Here is a 21,377-nt window from a genome sequence, read left to right on the forward strand (position 1 = left end):
GAATTTTTGTGTAGATGGTCCTAATTTTGTGTTTACCTTTCATATCTAATTTTTCAGGTGGATCTGCTCCCCCTCCAGAACTCATTCAGAATATAGTTTCCTCAATTACAAACCAACTGGGCGTCCGCCTTGGTGGTAATCCACTCTCCACTTCGACTTCATCACCTTCCTCAACCAATAACTCCAGCTCTGCCAGTACTGTTTCCTCTGCATCTGGCCCAGGTGTTCAGAGTACAGGCCCAGGACGGAACAGTCAGGCTGCAGGCAACAGGTAAGTTGATCACACCTTGTAATTTTTATTACTGAAGTAGGAATTCTGTATTACTCTATATCTGAAAGGGAATTTGAGATGTTATCAGTGTATGTGCTTGAGAAGGGCAAGTTACATATTCTTTGAAGCTGCAGCTCACAAACTGTTGGGTCTGCTCTCCTACTTGCATTTTAATTTATTTGGTTTTGCTTTAGTGTGTGGCATTCATGCCAGTCAACTGCTCTTTGTAAAAATGGGCTTGTGAATTACTCTAGCATTTTTTGGTAATCAGGGAACATTTGCAGGTCATAGTAATATCTAGTAGGCACTTGCTAGTGTCAGGCAGGTGTAGCAAGCTTACACTTTAGGACTCTTATTTAAATCAGTTTTGAAAGTCTCTGAATTTTCAAGTAATTTTTATATTAAGCTCTTATAATATTCCTTTATATATTGTGTGACTGAAAAAGTTAATAAAAATTGAATAGCACTTATTATAAAGGCCTTTCCACGTGCTATTCAATTTTGAATGTACTCTGCTTTTTCAGTTGCATATACAAAAAAAATGCAATGTATAGAGGCACTTTATAAAAGCCTACTGTTTGTTGTTAATAAGAGCATTGTGAAATATTCATTGAATTTTTTTTTTTTTTTCAACAAGTCGGCCGTCTCCCACCGAGGCAGGGTGACCCAAAAAAGAAAGAAAATCCCCCAAAAAAGAAAATACTTTCATCATCATTCAACACTTTCACCACACTCACACATTATCACTGCTTTTGCAGAGGTGCTCAGAATACAACAGTTTAGAAGCATATACGTATAAAGATACACAACATATCCCTCCAAACTGCCAATATCCCAAACCCCTCCTTTAAAGTGCAGGCATTGTACTTCCCATTTCCAGGACTCAAGTCATTGAATATAATCATAAAATACAAAAATGCATCATTTTGTATCAGTTTTGTGACATTTATCTGTTAACTATATATTGTATATTTTTTGTTATTTAATTTGGTGGAAAACAGTGGCTATTACTAATGGCAGGTGTGGGTAGTTGAGTGATGGGAGAGTGAATAACGTAAGTGTAGTATGTCACCTTAGTTATAAAGTATCTACTGAGCTCTGACCTACATTCTTAACACTTGCCCACCTTGCCTTCATCCCTTCTGCACTCTTTCTTAACACAAAATTATATTAAAGATTAGTAAGTGGCACAGATAGGCCCACATAGGGATGAAGTAAAAAGTGTTCTGTACTGCTTATTTTAGCCTTGCTAATATGCACTGTTTCTTTACTAGAAATAGGTAAATACAAGTGTGTGCACTATATGTATGTATAGTATGTTTTAAAACATCAGCTATTTCCCACCAAGGCAGGGGTAACCCAGACAAGAAAAAGACATTCACCATCACTTATTTCCTAGCTGTCTTTCTAGAGATTCATAGAGATCAAAATACAAATGAACCACAAGTCTCCGCTCACTGCACTCTTAACATTCTTACATTAGCTCGATAGATACTCAGACACCTGCCTCTCAGAACCTTGACTGCTCTTCCTCCATCCCTTCTTCAGATATTCACTACACTGCACCCTTCCACATTCGGTTCATGTACCTTCTCTTAGTCATTCTATTTTGTTTATTCATTTTTATATAATTAAATCATAAGAATGTAAGAAAGAAGGAACACTGCAACAGCCCTACTGGCCCATGCGAGGCAGGTCCAATTCTCCCACCAGCTTAAGCCAATGCCTAAACCTAGTCAGGTCAGTCACATTCACTTAAGGGAGGAGCACGGCATCTGCCCTAGTAGCACAAGCAAGTCAGGTCCGACTCGCACCCACCCACACCCACTTGTGTATTTATCCAACCTATTTTTAAAATTACACAGTGTCTTTGCTTCTATGACGGTACTCGGGAGTTTGTTCCACTCACCCACACCTCTATTACCAAACCAGTGCTTTTCTATATCCTTCCTGAATCTGAATTTTTCCAATTTGAAACCATTGCTGTGAGTCCTGTCTATTTTTAGCACTATTTACATCCCCTTTTATTAATTCCTGTTTTCCATGTATATACCTTAATCATTTTTTATTTTTTTTTTTTTTTTTTTTTGCTTCTTTCAACAAACCGGCCGTATCCCACCAAAACAGGGTGGCCCAAAAAGAAAAATGAAAGTTTTTCTTCTTAAATTAAGTAATTTGTATAGGAGAAGGGATTACTAGCCCCTTGCTCCCGGCATTTCAGTTGCCTCTTAAAACACGCATGGCTTACGGAGGAAGAATTCTGTTCCACTTCCCCATGGATGTAAGAGGAAATAAACAAGAACAGTAACTAGAAAGAAAATAGAAGAAAACCCAGAGGGGTGTATGTATACATATGCTTGTACATGTATGTGTAGTGTGACCTAAGTGCAAGTAGAAGTAGCAAGACATACCTGAAATCTTGCATGTTTATGAGACAGACAAGAGACACCACCAATCCTACCATCATGTAAAACAATTACAGGCTTCCGATTTACACTCACTCGGCAGGACGGTAGTACCTCCCTGGGTGACTGCTGTCTACCAACCTACTACCTAGAGGAAGAAGTGAATGTTCTCAGATATTTGGGAGTTGACTTGTCAGCGGATGGGTTTATGAAGGATGAGGTTTACCATAGAACTGATAAAGGGAAAAAGGTGAGTTGTGCTTTGAGGTTTCTGTGGAGACAAAAAAACATTACCCGTGGAGGCAAAAAACGGAATGTACGAATGTAAAGTGGTACCAACACACTTATGAGTGTGAAGCATGATTTGTAAATGCTGCAGCGAGGAGGTGATGGCAGTGGAGATGTCTGAGGGCAATGTGTGATGTAAATATGCAGAGAATTTGTAGTGTAGAAATTAGAAGGTGTGGAGTTACTACAAGTATTAGAGGGATGAAGAGTTGATGTTGAGGTGGTGTGGTCATTTAGAGAGAATGGAGTAAAGTAGAATGACTTGTAGAGTGTACAAGTCCATAAGGGAACGAAGGTGGGGTAGGGGTCGTCCCTGAAAAGTTTGGAGGGAGGGTGTCAAGGAGGTTTTGTTGGTTAGGGGCTTGGCCTTCCAGCAAGTGTGCGTGAGCACACACCACACACACACACCACACACCACACACACCACACACCACACACACACACCACACACCACACACACACACCACACACACACACACCACACACACACACCACACACACACACCACACACACACACCACACACACACACCACACACACACACCACACACACACCACACACACATCACACACACATATCACACACACATATCACACACACACATCACACACACACATCACACACACACATCACACACACACATCACACACACACATCACACACACACAACACACACACACATCACACTCATCGCACACACTCATCGCACACACTCATCACACACACTCATCACACACACTCATCACACACATCACACACACTCATCACACACACTCATCACACACACATCACACACACACATCACACACATCACACACATCACACACACAGACACATGACACACAATCACACACACACACACACACACACACACACACACACACACACACACACACACACACACACACACACACACACACACACACACACACACACACACCACACACACACATCACACACACACACACATCACACACACACACACATCACACACACACACACATCACACACACACACACATCACACACACACACACATCACACACACACACACATCACACACACACACATCACACACACATCACTCACACGCACATCACTCACACGCACATCACTCACACACATCACACACACACCTCAGACACATGCACATGCACGCACGCACACACACACACACACAGAATAATAAGAGATTCAATCTTTCCATCTGGATATCAAATCCTCAGGAAAGACAGAGGGAGGAGAGGGGGAGGAGGAGTTGCACTACTCATTAAAAACCAGTTGGGGTTTGAGAAAATGGAAGGAATGAATGGCACTGGCGAAAGGGACTACTTAGTAGGAACAATCCAGTCTAAGGGACATAAGGTGATAATTGCAGTAATGTACAACCCACCACAGAACTGCAGGAGGCCAAGAGAAGAATACGATGAGAGCAACAGAGCAATGGTCGACACACTAGCCGAGGTGGCCAGGAGAGCACACATGGGGGGAGCAAAGTTACTAGTTATGGGTGATTTCAATCACAAGGAGATTGACTGGGAAAACCTGGAGCCCCATGGGGGTCCCAAAACATGGAGAGCCAAGATGATGGAAAACCTCATGCATCAACATGTTAGAGACACTACCAGAGAGAGAGGAGAGGATGAACCAGCAAGACTTAACCTTGTATTCACCTTGAGTAGTTTTGACATCGAGGATATCATGTATGAAAGGCCCCTGTGAGCTAGTAATCATGTGGTTCTGTGCTTTGACTACATAGTTGAGCTCCAAGTGGAGAGAGCAGCAGGAATAGGGTGGGAAAAACCAAACTACAAAAGGGGGAACTACTCAGGCTTGAGGAACTTCTTTCAAGACATTCAGTGGGAGAGGGAACTGACAGGAAAACCAGTACAAGAAATGGACTATGTGGCAACAAAATGCAAGGAGGCAGAGGAGAGGTTTGTTCCCAAGGGAAACAGAAATAATGGGAAGAACAGAACGAGTCCTTGGTTCACCCAAAGGTGTAGGGAGGCAAAAACTAGGTGTACTAGAGATTGGAAAAGGTACAGAAGACAGAGAACTCAGGAAAATAAAGAGATTAGCCGAAGAGCCAGAGACGAATATGCACAGATAAGAAGGGAGGCTCAGCGGCAATAAGAAAATGACATAGCATCGAAAGTCAAGACTGACCCGAAGCTGTTGTACAGCCACATCAGGAGGAAAACAACAGTCAAGGACCAGGTAATCAGACTGAGGAAGGGTAATGGGGAATTCACAAGAAACGACCGGGAGGTATGTCAGGAGCTCAACACAAGATTTAAAGAAGTATTTACAGTGGAAACCAGTAGGACTCCAGGAAATCAGAGCAGGGGGGTGCACCAGCAAGTGCTGGATGAGGTACATATAACCAAGGAGGAGGTGAAGAATCTGCTATGCGAACTTGACACCTCAAAGGCGGTGGGACCAGACAACATCTCTCCGTGGGTCCTTAAAGAGGGAGCAGAGATATTGTGTACCGTTAACAAAGATCTTCAACACATCATTTGAAACTGGGCAACTCCCTGAGGTATGGAAGATGGCAAATGTAGTCCCAATTTTTAAAAAGGGAGACAGACATGAGGCACTAAACTACAGACCTGTATCACTAACATGTATAGTATGCAAGGTCATGGAGAAGATCATCAGGAGGAGAGTGGTGGAGCACCTGGAAAGAAACAAGTGTATAATTGACAACCAGCATGGTTTCAGGGGGGGAAAATCCTGTGTCACAAACCTACTAGAGTTTTATGACAAGGTGACAAAAGTAAGACAAGAGAGAGAGGGGTGGATCGACTGCATTTTTTTGGACTGCAAGAAGGCCTTCGACACAGTTCCTCACAAGAGGTTACTGCAAAAGCTAGAGGATCAGGCACACATAACAGGAAAGGCAATGCAATGGATCAGAGAATACCTGACAGGGAGGCAACAACGAGTCATGGTACGTGACGAGGTGTCAGATTGGGCGCCTGTGACAAGCGGGGTTCCACAGGGGTCAGTCCTAGGACCTGTGCTGTTCTTGGTATATGTGAATGACATAACGGAAGGGATAGACTCAGAAGTGTCCTTGTTTGCGGACGATGTGAAGTTAATGAGAAGAATCAAATCCGTTGAGGATCAGGCAGGACTACAAAGAGACCTGGACAGGCTACAAGCCTGGTCCAGCAACTGGCTCCTTGAGTTTAACCCTGCCAAATGCAAAGTCATGAAGATTGGGGAAGGGCAAAGAAGACCGCAGACACAATATAGTTTAGATGGCCAAAGTCTGCAAACCTCACTCAAGGAAAAAGATCTGGGGGTGAGTATAACACCGAGCATATCTCCCGAGGCGCACATCAATCAGATAACTGCTGCAACATACGGGCGCCTGGCAAACCTACGGATAGCGTTCTGATACCTCAGTAAGGATTCGTTCAAGACTCTGTATACCATTTACGTCAGGCCCATACTGGAGTATGCAGCACCAGTTTGGAATCCACACCTAGTCAAGCACGTCAAGAAATTAGAGAAAGTGCAAAGGTTTGCAACAAGACTAGTCCCAGAGCTACGGGGATTGTCCTACGAAGAAAGGTTGAGGGAAATCGGCCTGACGACACTGGAGGCCAGGAGGGTCAGGGGAGACATGATAACGACATATAAAATACTGCGCGGAATAGACGAGGTGGACAAAGACGGGATGTTCCAGAGATGGGACACAGACACGAGAGGTCACAATTGGAAGTTGAAGACTCAGATGAATCAAAGGGATGTTAGGAAGTATTTCTTCAGTCATCGAGTAGTCAAGCCGTGGAATAGCCTAGAAAGTGAAGTAGTGGAGGCGGGAACCATACATAGTTTTAAGGCGAGGTATGATTAAGCTCATGGAGCAGGGAGAGGACCTAGTAGCAATCAGTGAAGAGGTGGGGCCAGGAGCTATGACTCGACCCTGCAACCACAAATAGGCGAGTACACACACACACACACACACACACACACACACACACACACACACACACACCCACACCATACTCACAAACCATACCCCCAGCCGGGATTGAACCCGCGGTCATAGTCTCAAAACTCCAGCCCGTCGCGTTAGCCACTAGACCAGCTAGCCACAATAAGATTCATCCAACTAGGTATATTTCTACACCATCGTGTAGAAATATACCTATGTCATTACGATTTCTTGAACCATACTCACACACCATACACACATACACACACCATACACACACACACACACACCATACACACACACACCATACACACACACACACACCATACACACACACACACACCATACACACACACCACACACACACACACCATACACACACCATACACACACACCATACACCATACACACACACCATACACACACCATACACACACACCATACACACACACCATACACACACACCATACACACACACCATACACACACCATACACACACCATACACACACACACCATACACACACACACCATACACACACACACCATACACACACACACCATACACACACACCATACACACACACCATACACACACACACCATGCACACACTCCGTACACACACACCATACACACCATACACACACACCATACACACACACACCACACACATCGGGTCAAGGACATTAAGTAATTAGATAAAGTGCAAAGGTTTGCTGCAAGGTTAGTTCCAAAGCTAAGGGGAATGTCCTTTGAAGAAAGGCTGATGGAAATTGGCCTAACGACACTGGAGGACAGGAGGGATAGGGGAGACATTATAATGACGTATAAAATACTGCGTGGAATAGACAAGATGGACAGACAAGATGTTCCAGAGAGGGGACACAGAAACAAGAGGTCACTCTTTGAAGTTAAAGACTCAAGTGAGTCACAGGGATGTTAGGAAGCAGTTCTTCAGTCATAGAGTGGTCAGGAAGTGGAACAGTCTGGTGAGTGATGTAGTGGAGGCAGGAACCATACATGGATTTAAGATGAGGCATGATAAAGCTCATGGAGCAGGGGGAGAGGACCTATTAGTGTTCAGTGAAGGGGCGGGGCCAGGAGCTGAGTCTCGACCCCTGCAACTAAAATTAGATGAGTACACACACACACACTGAACACACAGTATAATTTATTGTTTATTTTTACTTTTTTGTTGTTGTAAGTTTATGTAGGAGTAATACAACATTACTATTATATGAGTGTGATTGTGCTCAGAACATAGTATGAGTCATGTTGACTCACTACTGCCTTATATATATGCTATATACACTATAATTTTTACTTGATTTTTTTTTTTTATTTACTGTTGTGAGCTTCTGAAGCATTACAATGAATACTGTGCTACCCTGAGTTTTGTTCTGCTCTCAACTTGAACAATATTATAAGTGTATTATTGTAACTGCTTTTGCAAGTGTATTTTTGGGGGTCTGAAATGGACTAATCTAGTTTACTTTATTCCTTATGGGATTAAATTCATTCGGTAAATACACTCTAATAGCCTTCTGGGACGAATTATGTACAAAACTGTGGGTACCACTGTACTTGCATTGGTACAATTATTTCAGTGTGTTAGTTATCAAAACGTGGAAATTATTCAGTGTTTGAGTTATCCTGGGTTATAAATGATGTGCTTTTTGGCTGAATTCCACTGTTAGTATCATGAAATTGTAATAAATTTTAACTGAATAAGTCATCTTTGAGCCACTTGCACATCCTGTTTGCTAGAGAAGAAGCTGGTGGTGGAACAACAGCTCCTGGTTCCTTTTCTTTACTTTTGCTAGTGATGTGTATTAGTACATAGGACTTCATCAACCCCTGAGCAATTAACCATGATACATTGTGTGGGTCCTGCTGGTCTTAGATTTTTTTTCAAATGTTTAAATAGGTGGAAAGAGACTAAAGAATTGCCCTGAGGTAAAAAAAAAAAAAAAAAAAAAGTATTGGCAGGTGTCAGGTTTGTAGTAAAAAAAAAATGGTGTGTACTAGTATGTCTGACAGTACCATCACCTGCGTACTGGTATGTCGGACACAGTTAAAAAACTGATAATGTAATTTCAGATTTTTTCTTCTAGGTTCACAACTCTTCCAAGTATTATCAGTCACTTATTTTACAGCTTTTGTATATAAACAAATTAAAGACTCGAAGTGCCATCTGGCATCTTTGTTTAAGGTGCACGTGTACTGGAAAATAATTCCTTTCCCTTAATCATTCCCCAGTTTGAGTTTCATTTTAAAGACCACTCAAGCCCTCTTGGGTTAACTAATTGATAGAGACTGCAGTTGTGGATGCAGTGTAAATTGAGACATTAGTTAATCCATTATTTATTAAAATTAGACAAGGGTTAGATTTTACAAAGAATATAAATAGTTCATCATTTGTTAGGCTGAATAAAATTGTAAATTATAACCAGCAGTTTCAGCTTGCAGAATTAGTGTACATATATGAGCTAATTGTGATTGTTTAATTTTGTACAAGTCTTTTGTTAAGCCACTGAGAGCGAGCTTAGATAAATTGATACGGGTTATGAATAATGAAGTAATTACTAAGTAGCTGTCCATAATCCTGTTGCATAAAGGTAAAAAACTTTATGGTGTAATAAATGAATTAATTTGGTGGGAATTATTAAAATGAGTGGCAGAGATGACTTTGCTTGCTTACTACCCATTATGGTCTGAAAAGAGGGGGTTTTTCATCTAAGTTTTGTTTCCTACTTTTTGTGTAAAGCATTTAAAAATATTAATACATGCATAAAAATATTGTTTGAGTCTGCACTTCACACTTCCACTTACCTTTCTAGGCCCAAGTAATGAAGATCTTGTACCTTTCCATGTGGTATTGCCACCTCCTGCCTCTATTTAGCTTGTCATTATTAGCTTACTGCAGTCAGTCATCGAGTAGCAAATCCAGTGGCTCTACCTTCAGTTATGAACCATTCAAGATTACTTGAGCAGTTCTATTCCTTTGTTCTCAGTGGATACTTTTACAGTGCTCATTGTGTTTACTGTTCTCTGCTGGTTACCTCTTCAAGGGGGGCTCGTTGTGGTGAAGAGGCTATTGGTCTGAGGAATTGGACCTTTTGGTGGTCTTCCTCAGACTGAACCTAATTACCCCCCAATCCTCCATTCCCTATCCCATCCTCCCCAGTCCCCCCTTTTTCCCTTTCCTCCCCCCTCCCAACCTTTACCTTTTCCCCGTCCCGTTTGTAGCCTCTGGGGTCCTTCCCTCTGGCATTACAGTTTCTAGGTAGCGGGAAGTGTGCTGGAGTTCATCTGGCTCCGTGAGGCTCTTCGGGTGTGGTGTAATTTGCAGTGGAATCTGGATTGTCTGGAGGTGCCCTCCTTCCTTTCTGGATTTCCAGGAAGTGGGCGGGGTGTCCTGCAGATGACGGGTGTATCACCAGAGGCTTTCTGTTGGTTCTGGGAGGTGACAGCCAAAGGAGGTATGCTTTGTGGCTTATTTCCAACCGCCCTCTCTTATCCGCCGAGGTGGCTCGGTAGATGTGAGGTTGCTATCCCTGGAGTGCTGGTTTACTGGCATGAAGGGTAGGGTATGACATGGGTTCCATGCTGCATCTCTACTACTTGTGGGCTTGAGGCCCTCTCGGATGAGGGGGGAACTTACGACCCTTTCATGCATTCTAGTGACTGTCCCTCCGCTGTCCCTTTTTTTTTTCTTTAAAATAAAAATTAAGTAAGAAGTACCACTATCATGGAGTCTTCGTTCCATGATAACCCTCTTCCTTCCAGGCCCCTTTTGGTTCCCGCATCCTGTTCTGACCCAGCTTCATTATTGGAGGATTCTCTAGACTCTTCCCATACCCCTGTACCTTCTGCTGGTGACACTTCGTCACCTGGTCCAGGTGCTGCGACTCCACCTATTTCTATTAGTGCCTCTACCTCTTACATGCCTTTAACCCTTTGAAGGGTCGAAAAATAAAAAAAAATGATTTTTTCTTATGAAATGACAGAGAATCTTTTCCCGATGGTAATGGCATCAAAAGTATGAGATTTCATGGAAAGCTTACGGAATTGTGCTCTGGCGAAGTTAGCGGTCTGGACAGTATTTACGTATCGGTGATTTCGCTCACTTTGAGTCCTATTTTTGGCCAATTCCAATCTTCCAGTCGACTAAAATCATAGCTATTTCGCTAGAACTCCATTTCTTCTGTTGACTGAGTACAAGAAACCACCCATTTACTGATTTCAACTGCCCAATAAAGTGGTCAGAAATTGGCAATTTTGCCAATTTCATACAAGGTTTCAAAAGATGCCAATTTCAAAATAAGGACCAGAATAAACAAGACGTGCATTCCTGGCACTAAAATAACATTTTCCCTGTTGATCAGTCATGGACCAGAATAAACAAGACGTGCATTCCTGGCACTAAAATAACATTTTCCCTGTTGATCAGTCATGTCTCCAGGTCCCTCTTATATTACTCTTGCTTTCCATTTGAATTTTTATTCTCACAAAAAATAGAAGATTTACTATTATGCTGCCTACTGCATTATTATAGAAATTATATAAATAATATCATCACACTTGTGAAAGAATATTAGACTCGCCAGTTGACGTGTATTGGACGTGTGGCATGATTTGTTTACTCTTGAACATAGGCAAAAATTGAACATTCTGCCACTTTGAACTCAATTCTAAGGTACTTTTCATCGTGAAACCTTCTAAAATTGTCTATTTTTCTGTAATGTATCTCCCATTCTATCAAATGAGACCACGAAAATGAGAATACAGCCATACATATCATACGAAAATACACTGCAAAGTTGCTGTTTTAAACCAAAAACGTGGTCGGAGTTTTTTTTTCACGTTATGCAATGTTTGCTGCAGAATTTTTTTTTATACTGCACACACACTGACCATGCAGACACATTCTTTCATATGTAGGCCTACCAGCTTTTCTCCACCAGATTTCAAGGCGCTATAATTTTGGCATATAAGTACGTGACCAACCCTCAAGGGGGTTAACTGTGCGCCCGGCTTCCTGAAATATGGTGTGACATTTTTTGGATTGCTCGCCTACCTCAGGTCGGGCCGCCCACGGTACTTCACCTAAATGTTTCAGACCATTTGCTGGCGATGGTTCTTCGATGTCTGCTCATTCCATCCAAAAATGACCTACGTGACACCCACTTCCTTTATGCACCAGTGGACTAAATTCTTTTTCCTGCAACCAACATCTCCAACTGATTTATCTTTCTGACAGTAGTACAGTGGAACCTCTTCTTACGAGTGAATCCATGTGCGAGTTTTTCCAGATAGGAGCAGCTGCTCAGTCGATTTTTTTGCTTCCAGTCGCGAGCAAACTTTCCAGATGCGAGCGGGCCTCAAGGGAGGTTAATTGACACTGGTGAGGGGCCTCTTGCTCTTGATCTAGGGAATTGAATCTCAGTTGTTTGTTGGACTATGTTATTGAAACTTGGGCAATGTATGATGAAAAGATGCTTCTTAACGTACACTAAAAATGAAAAATCAGACCATAAATAACGGAGTTCACTTCTCAGCCATTAGCCTCCCCTTAGCTGTATATTTTTGTATGGTTTTTATGGTTGTATTCTTGTTTTATTTGGTCTCATGTGATAGAATGGAAGATATACTACAATAATAAATATGATTTTAATTGGTTTCACGATGAAAAGTACCTTGAAATCGAGATCAAAATAGCAGAAATGTTTGATTCTTTGGCGACGTCAGTGGTAGACATTATGAGGTAGCAGTGGCAGACAACATGAAGCAGCAGTGGCAGACAACATGAAGCAGCAGTGGCAGACAACATGAAGTAACAGTGGTAGACATCATGAGGTAGCAGTGGCAGACAACATGAAGCAGCAGTGGCAGACATCATGAAGTAGCAGTGGCAGACAACATGAAGCAGCAGTGGCAGACATCATGAAGTAGCAGTGGCAGACAACATGAAGCAACAGTGGCAGACATCATGAAGTAGCAGTGACAGACAACATGAAGCAACAGTGGCAGACATCATGAAGTAGCAGTGGCAGACAACATGAAGCAACAGTGGCAGACATAATGAGGTAGCAGTGGCAGACAACATGAAGCAGCAGTGACAGACAACATGAAGCAGGAGCGGCAGACAACATGAAGCAGCAGTGACAGACAACATGAAGCAGCAGTTGCAGACAACATGAGGCAGCAGTGGCAGATATCATGAGGTAGCAGTGGCAAAGTGTAATATTAAGAGTGTAGCAATTAAGTGTAGCATTAAGAGTTGAGCAGTTAAGTGAAGCATTAAGAGTGTAGCACTTATAAGTCACTCTATCTGACTTTTTTGGCTTATCCTAGGTTCTCTACACATGTAGTCAGGAGCAGGTATGGCCGCTGTGGTGGCCCTATAAACCCCAACAACAATGGCTGCTGCCACCACCACTAGCCACATACCTAATGACATGTATTTTATTCATTCTAGTGTATATATCATGTTTCTATGTTATTAATATTGTTTACTATGTCATATTACATGAATTGTGATAGATAAATAAGCTGTAGAGTTGATATTAGGGAAATTATTAAAGTATTTTCTCGTGCCTGGAATTCCACTGGAACGAATTAATTCCATTTCAATTAATTTAGATGAAGAAAATTGACTCGACGAATGAGTAAATCCAGTTGCGAGCAAGGTCATGGAACGGATTAAACTCGTAAGTAGAGGTTCCACTGTATTGGTAAAGCTCTTTTACAACATGCTGGCCAAAATATCTTTCATGCTCTTCGAAGTGGTGAGCACATCGTTAGTCCAGAATGCAGAACAAGCTCATGCTCTTTCCCATCTCACTTCCATTGATAACATTCCAGTCACAGTTCACAAGCACCTACCTACTCTCAATTCTTGCAGTGGTACGGTGGTTTTCCTGCGTACCATTGTACAGGGTAATTTTGTTTTGCGGTAATATTTTGGAGCAATTATCCCCTCAGGACTTTACAGTTCTCAGAGCAGATACATATGTTCTGCCCACTCGCGGGCAGAGGCGCTTTTCCAGTAACATCGCCTACTTAACCTTTGACTGTCATGAACTCCTGTCCTCCGTTTATATCGTGGGCCATCACCTAGAAGTCCGTAAAGTGGTCCCTACTCCCCAACAGTGTTGAAATTGCTAGTGCTTCGGACACCCTGCTAAATACAGCCTCTCCTCACTTGGCGACGTACTCGTTTACTGACGACTCGGATTTACAGTGGGCTCTCTGACCAGTATGCATACCTAAATACGTAATGTATATTAGAGCAGATTTTTTCCATTCTGTTTATTACTATATACAGTACACTACTGTATAAACATTTAAAAATATTCCACAAATGTTATAAATGATGTAAAGGTGACATTCAAACAATATCAAGGATGGCTGACATAAATCCACTACCATTATATTATGCTCCTCACTTAGCGATGAATTTGTTTACTGACATGGTCTTAGGAACAGAATTCCATCATAAAGTGAGGAGAGGCTGTACTACAGATCTGCAGTGGAGTGCCTGGTCTGCGGTGCTGCAGATCATGCCGATACATCTTGCAGTCTCCTACTTGTCTCAATTGCAATGAACCTCATACGTCTTTATCCCACCGATGTCAGGTCTAAATGAATGAGAGATCCGTTGTCTTAAGGAGAGCAAAGGCCTTGCTTATGCTACGGCTGTGTCTCGGCTCCACCTTCAGGGGAATCTTCCCTGTGTCCCTTATTCTCGAGTAGCTAGGAGACCTCCAACCTTGGCGGTCCCCCTGCCTACCAGCTCCCCCAGTGTCATGTCTTCCGGGGTCACCCCCCACTTCTTTACCTATTCCTACCTCTGCTTCTTCTTGATCGCTAGTTTCTCAGTCTACAAGGCCTTGCACGCTTGCATCTTCTTCGTGCCTACCACCTGTGAAGTTGAACCTGAATCATAAGCCCAAGTCTCTTTGCATTCCTCTGGTGCTTACAATTCCCCAACAGTTCCCTCTTTCAGCCTCTGTACCTGGTTCTCATCCCCTTTCCAACTCGCACTCGAACTTGGAGGTTCACCCCCCCCCCCCTTGTGTAGTCCCCTCTTCTCTTGTTCCCACCCCAGATTTCTTGCCCAGTTACTTTCCAGCCTCCTCCTCTGTTCCACCGCAGGACTCTTCTGCCCCCACCGACGCACCTCTCCAGGTTCATACTCCCCTCCCTCACTCAGACATCTTTGGTTCCCTCCATAGTCTCCCCGATTTCTACTTGCTCTACCTCACCTGTCTCTGAAGTCATGGTATTGGCATCTTCCTTTTCTGCTGAGACACTTGACGCTATCTCTGACTATATTGCGGAGACGAAACCCTTGATGAACACTGGCCACCTTCTCCTACCTCTTCTTATTTTTCACGACCCTCGCAGCAGTCTTTTCCTTCGCAGCATTCTGATTCCTCCTTGCTTACATGCTTTCCGTTACCTCTACACATTGAATTCACTGACCCTATTAGCCCAATAAATTTTATCACTTCTTATTGTTGGCATGCCTGTCTTTGTGAATAATGACCTCTTGACAATGGAATATTTGTGGCCTCGGATAATCGGGGAGAGCTCCAGTTGTTGCTCTCCCAGTTTTCTCCAGTTTGTGTCGGGTTACAAGAGCCAAAAATTCGTTAAGCTGTTATTCGTCCTGTTTCGGGCTACATGCTGTTGCATTCTTCTGATTCCTTTCCCGATGAATCATTTAACCGTTTTAACGAGTGCGCTTGTGTGCGTTGGTATACCTTATCAACACATCTCTGTTCATTCTCTGCTGCATTATACTGCAGCCCGTACTTATTTGCACAGATGGTATACAGTTTGCTGTCTACATCTCTCCCCTTCCCGTGCATTCTGTATCTCGGATGTTGCATTCTTGATCTCTGCCACTGCCTATCTTGTTAGGTGATTTTATCGCTAACCATTATCTTTGGGGAGGGTCACACTGTGACTCGTGGTGATCAGTTGGTGACTTCTCACTTCTCATCCTCTTCATGTTTTAAATACAGGTGCTCCCACTCATTTTGACTCTTGCACTCAGTCTCTCTCTTGCATTGATCTTTCTGTTTGCTCCTTGTTAATAGCACTTGATTACGCTTGGTCTTTTCTCCCGGATTTGCACAACAGTGATCACTTTCCTATTCTTCTTACTTCTACTACATATTCCTGACCGCCTTGTAGCCCTCATTGGCAAATTGGACAAGCGAATTGGGGCTTGTACTCTCATCTTACCGTTTTTTGTGAGGACCCTCCTTCCTCTATTGATGAGCTGGTGCACCAGTTTTCAACCTTAGTTTTGACTGCAGTGCCATTGTTCTATTCCTCAATCCTCAGGCAGGTGTTCTCAGACATGCGTGCCTTGGTCTCCTGTGTGTGCTCATGTGGTACATTTGAAACGCGCTGTGTGGGGCCATTATCGATATAATTGGACCTCAGATTGTTTCTTGGATTTTAAGCTGGCAAGGGCAGTCACTCGCCACGTCACACATGACACTAAACGCACTTGTTGGCAAGACTATGTGTCTACCATTACCTCGACTTCCCCTGTGTGTACAATTTGGAAGAAGTTACGAAAGTTGTGTGGCAAGTACGCTCCGGACCCGACTCCAGTTTTGTGGGTTGCTGGTGTTAGTGTTGCAGAACCTCTTGCAGTTGCCACGGAAATCAGGAACTATCTTGTTCGTGTCTCCCAAGGACTTCACCTCTGTCCCTCATTTCTCACGCTTAATTCTACCGAGGAGCAATTGCCCTTGGATTTCTCTTCTAATGGAATGGAGCTGTTTAATGTACCTTTTACTCTCCTAGAGCTAAAGTCCATGCTTTCCGCCTGCCAGTCATCGGCAGCTGGGCCTAATGATATTCATATCAGTAGGCTACAACATCTGCATTCTACAGCCCTTACAGTCCTTTTGCACCTTTTCAATCATATTTGGACACAAGGGGTTCTCCCCCAACAATGGAAATCTGCCATTGTCCTACTGTTTTGCGAACCAGGCACTTCGGAACTTGATACCTCTCACTATTGTCCCATTGCTCTGACCAGTGCAGTCTGTAAGGTGATGGAATGATTGGTGAATAAACATTTGAAATGGTATTTGGAGAGACTCGATAGTCTTTCTCCTCACCAATATGGCTTTTGCAAGGGCTGCTCTGCTTTGGATCCCTTGCTCCACTTAGATATGTATGTGCGAGATGCCTTTGCTAACAAACACTCCCTCCTAGCAGTCTTTTTTGATCTTGAGAAGGCATGACACCACTTGGAGGTATAACATTTTAGCCAAGCCCACTCCTTAGGACTCCGTGGTAATATACCAACCTTCCTTGCTGCTTTCTTAAGTGACAGACATTATCATGTCCGTGTCGGCACCTCACTTTCCTCAGACTTTGTTCAGGCTGAGAGAGTCCCACAAGGTTGACTTCGCTGTATATGCATGCGCTGACTGTCGCCTGGTAGCAGCCTCCCTTCAGGATGTGATTGACCAAGTTTCCCATTGGGCCACTTCTCATGGATTTAAATTTTCTAGTATGAAAACCCATTTCATTACCTTCACTAGACGTTCTCTTATCCCAGATATTTTGTTGTATTTACTTGGCTCATGTATTCCAGAATGTGATCCAGTCAGGTTTCTTGGCCTTCTCTTCGATCGCCGGTTGACATGGAAACCTTGCATTTCCTCTCTGAAGGCAACTTGCTGTGGTTGGCTGAATCTCCATAAAATTCTTGTGCATCGTTCATGGGGGTAGATTGCTGAGCTCTCCTCCATTTGCATTCCACCTTAGTCTTGTCCAAGCTGGATTATGGTGACCAAGTCTATTCTGTGGCTTCTCCTTCAACTCCAAGCTAGATCCCCTTCATCATCAAGGCCTTTGTCTATGCCTTGGTGCCTTTCGTTGATCCCCTGATGAAAACCTCTATGCAGAGGCAAATGTTCCTTCCTTAGCTGATTGTCGTGATACTCATTATCTTCGTTACTTTGTCCGTGCTCATGACCTTCGTGTTCCTTCTACGTATAGGTTGGTCTCAGATGTTAGTAGAAGCCCATTATTTGTTCAGCACCCCTGCTTACTCCGACCGTTTTCTGTCTTCACCCAGTTACCTCCCTTATGTTTATTTAGCATCTGCTTTTTCCCTTCCTTGGGAAATTCCGACGGTTCATGTTTGTTCTCCCCTACTGCCGTGTGCCGAAGCGCTCCTGCCTTCAACTACTACTCACTCTTTTTCTCCATCACTTCCGGTTGCATGCTCATGCTGTCGCTGTTTATACAGATGGTTCTAAATCTGATGGCATTGGGTTCGTGGAAGTGTTCCCTGACGATATTGTCCAAGGCCATTTGTTAGACTCTGCTAGTATTTTTACTGCCGAGTTGTATGCCATCCTCATAATGCTTCTCCGTATTACATATATCTCCTTCGATGTTTGTGATCATTTCAGATTCCCTCAGTGCTTGACAAGCCATTAAACAGTTTGATTCCCCTCATCCATTAGTCCTTTGTATTCAACTATGGTTGCTCCACGTGGCTAGCAAAAACAAAGACGTCATTTTCTGTTGGGTCCCTGGATATGTTGATATGCAGGGCAGTGAACAAGGGGATGCTGCTGCGCAGTCAGCGGTGCATGATCTTCCAGTTCAGAGATTATTTTCCAGTCATCTCAGCCCGTCTTCCTGGCTGTTGGCAACAACTATGGTCAGGCATGCACCATAACAAATTGCACTCTATTAAATAGCTTTTAGGTTTGTGGCCATCTTCTTACCACTGTTGCCATACTCGGGAGAATTCGCTCTCCCGTCTCCGCATTGGCCATACTCACCTTACCCATGGGTATCTTGTGGAAGAACACCCTATTCCTCTGTGATATTTTTTGGGTCCCTATTTCGGTTCTCCACTTTCTTGTAGATTGCCCGGTTTACCAGCGAGCTTGCAGGATTTACCTCCAACGCTGCCGCTACCCTACCACTCCTACCTTATTTCTCCTTCTTGCAGATGACATACCTTTGACTTACAATCACTTTTTGACTTTGTCAGCATCTGCTTTACTATACGAACTTTGACACTCAGTCCTTAGAGTCCCTTCCAGCCCTTTTCTCCCCTCACCTCAGATCCCCTCTCCACCTAGCTGTTTATAACCCCAGCACTATTTTCTGCCCTGCAGCACTGTACGACCCTTGTCGGTTTATCACTCTCTTTGATTATAATAACAATTCTGCTGGTTAACTAGATATGAGGGTCAATGACCCTACTAAAAGATTCCTTGAAGGTAGTGGCCATTTGTTCTTGGCTCACATGACTTGTGATGATCGTATGTTCTGCCAGGAGTATCCTAATCAGGTCAAGATATTTTGTTAGCACAAGAATTCCTACAAGTGCATTATACATGTATAGGAGAGATCCTCTTTTGTTCATACAGTGTAACAACTGCCTTCCCTGTTGAAGCACTCATTGCTTGCCAAGAGGACATGCATTCCTACCTCATTTTTTGATGATCAGCAGTGCCCTTCAACATTAACTGGGGGTGGGTGTGGTTTGGGGGTTGACAGGCTTGGTGGCGTCGGCAGGCCTAGCTGAATGAGTTGCAATCAATAATGCTGTCAAACAGATGACCAGCTGGATATCAGGGCTTCCTTTAAGACTTTGCATAGGGCCAACGTTGTTTCACTCAGAGAGCTTGGATCATGCCAAAGGGTCTAAGTACCCATGAGATGATTATCAAATGGTATACAATACCGACAGGTTGGTAGATAAGACACATAGGCAACATTTAGGCAACTTTATTCTAAAACTTTTCGCCTACACAGTAGGCTTCTTTAGTCGAGTACAGAAAGTAAGCTGGAACAGTAAAGATGTGAAGACGATGCAATCAGTCCATCACCCTTGAAGTCGTAGATTTGAGGTTGTCAGTACCTCAGCCTGGAGAAGTTCTGTTCCAAAGTCTGGAACTAACTTTGGAACAGAACATCTCCAGGCTGAGGTACTGACAACCTCAAATCTACAACTTCAAGGGTGATGGACTGATTGCATCGTCTTCACATCTTTACTGTTCCCGCTTACTTTCTGTACTTGACTGAAGAAGCCTACTGTGTAGGCGAAACGTTTTGGAATAAAGTTGCCTAAATGTTGCCTATGCGTCTTATCTACCAACCCATGAGATCTTGATGAGGCTCCAAGCCCCCACAATTTTACTCTAAGCTGCTGTGAGAGTTTTCAGTGTCGTTCCCCGGGCCTAATGACTGTTGTTGCAAGTGTTGACTTGTCCATCCCACAGGCGCTTTCCTCGATGCTTTTGAAAGTCAATCTCTCTCGCTGTCTCGCGCTCTCTCTCTCTCTCTCTCTCTCTCTCTCTCTCTCTCTCTCTCTCTCTCTCTCTCTAACTGTCTCGCTCGCTCTCTCTCTCTCTCTAGCTGTCTCGCTCGCTCGCTCTCTCTAGCTGTCTCGCTCGCTCTCTCTCTCTAGCTGTCTCGCTCGCTCTCTCTCTAGCTGTCTCGCTCTCTCTCTCTCTAGCTGTCTCGCTCTCTCTCTCTCTCTCTCTCTCTCTCTCTCTCGCTATCTCTCTCTCTCGATATCTCTCTCTCTCGCTATCTCTCTCTCTCGATCTCTCTCTCTCGCTGTCTCTCGCTCTTGCTCTCTATCTCTCTCGCTATCTCTCGATCTCTGTCCTTTGAGCTGCACAAGTTTAGTGCCTCTCATGGCCTGACCTTCCAGTGTTTTACTTAAAAAATGCACGCTGCAACTTCTTCCGGTATTTCCTCATATCTGTGAGGTTGCAGAACTCCTAGCCTTTTTCTGTTTTCTGAAATGGAGGATTGGCTCTTGCTTCAGGAGAGTGCTAGAGCCTGTGTTTGTTAGGGGTCTGGGAATCATTGTTTCTAAAGGTGACTAGCCAGTGAAGCAGGATTTCTGTTTCTTGTGGGTATGGAAGATACAGTAGTTTTCCAACAGTTGTGTATGTTGCTGGAGAGGAGGGCCAGACACAGAGCAGCCCACCCTCTCATCTTCAGCAAGATTCAGGTATGCAGAGGTTTGCTGCTGACATTTAACCATTACTAGTGAGGGAGTCCTTCATTTACAGTGCCCAGACCTGTCAGTGGATCATTTCATTGCCCACACCTGAGTTCAGGCTGAGACTACTCTTATCACTATTTGACTTGGATACTGGATTCTCACTTCCATCAACAGCTACCCTATCCATGATTGGCTTACAATGGTAAAATTTCTGTTGGGTTGTCAGAATCACACTGCAGAGTAAATGATTTTTGAAATTTGAACTTGCGTGAGGGTCTGAGGACCTAATCTATTTTGCCTTAGTTGCCAACTGGTGATTAAGCTGTCTGGTTGATTGCTGGAGGACTCTGTCCATGGTAAACAAGAAATAATAAGTAAAATGGAGGCTAGAGGCAGAACAGCAGAAGTGAAAAGTGATAGTTCTTATGGGATCCT

The 21,377-nt window shown here is 43.5% G+C and overlaps 1 protein-coding gene across 4 annotated transcripts in view; it reads left to right on the forward strand.

Moving 5' to 3' along the window:
• The window catches only part of LOC128685937 (large proline-rich protein BAG6), a 264,734-nt gene that overhangs the window by 214,798 nt on the left and 28,559 nt on the right, over positions 1-21,377 (forward strand). For all 4 annotated transcript variants that reach the window (XM_070083407.1, XM_070083409.1, XM_070083410.1 and 1 more), the window contains exon 12: positions 58-271. In XM_070083407.1, coding sequence (XP_069939508.1) covers positions 58-271 — 214 coding nt within the window. The remainder of the gene's footprint in view (positions 1-57; positions 272-21,377) is intronic.

Source organism: Cherax quadricarinatus, chromosome 9 (genome assembly GCF_038502225.1).
Source record: "Cherax quadricarinatus isolate ZL_2023a chromosome 9, ASM3850222v1, whole genome shotgun sequence".
Taxonomy (NCBI): Eukaryota; Metazoa; Arthropoda; class Malacostraca; order Decapoda; family Parastacidae; genus Cherax; species Cherax quadricarinatus.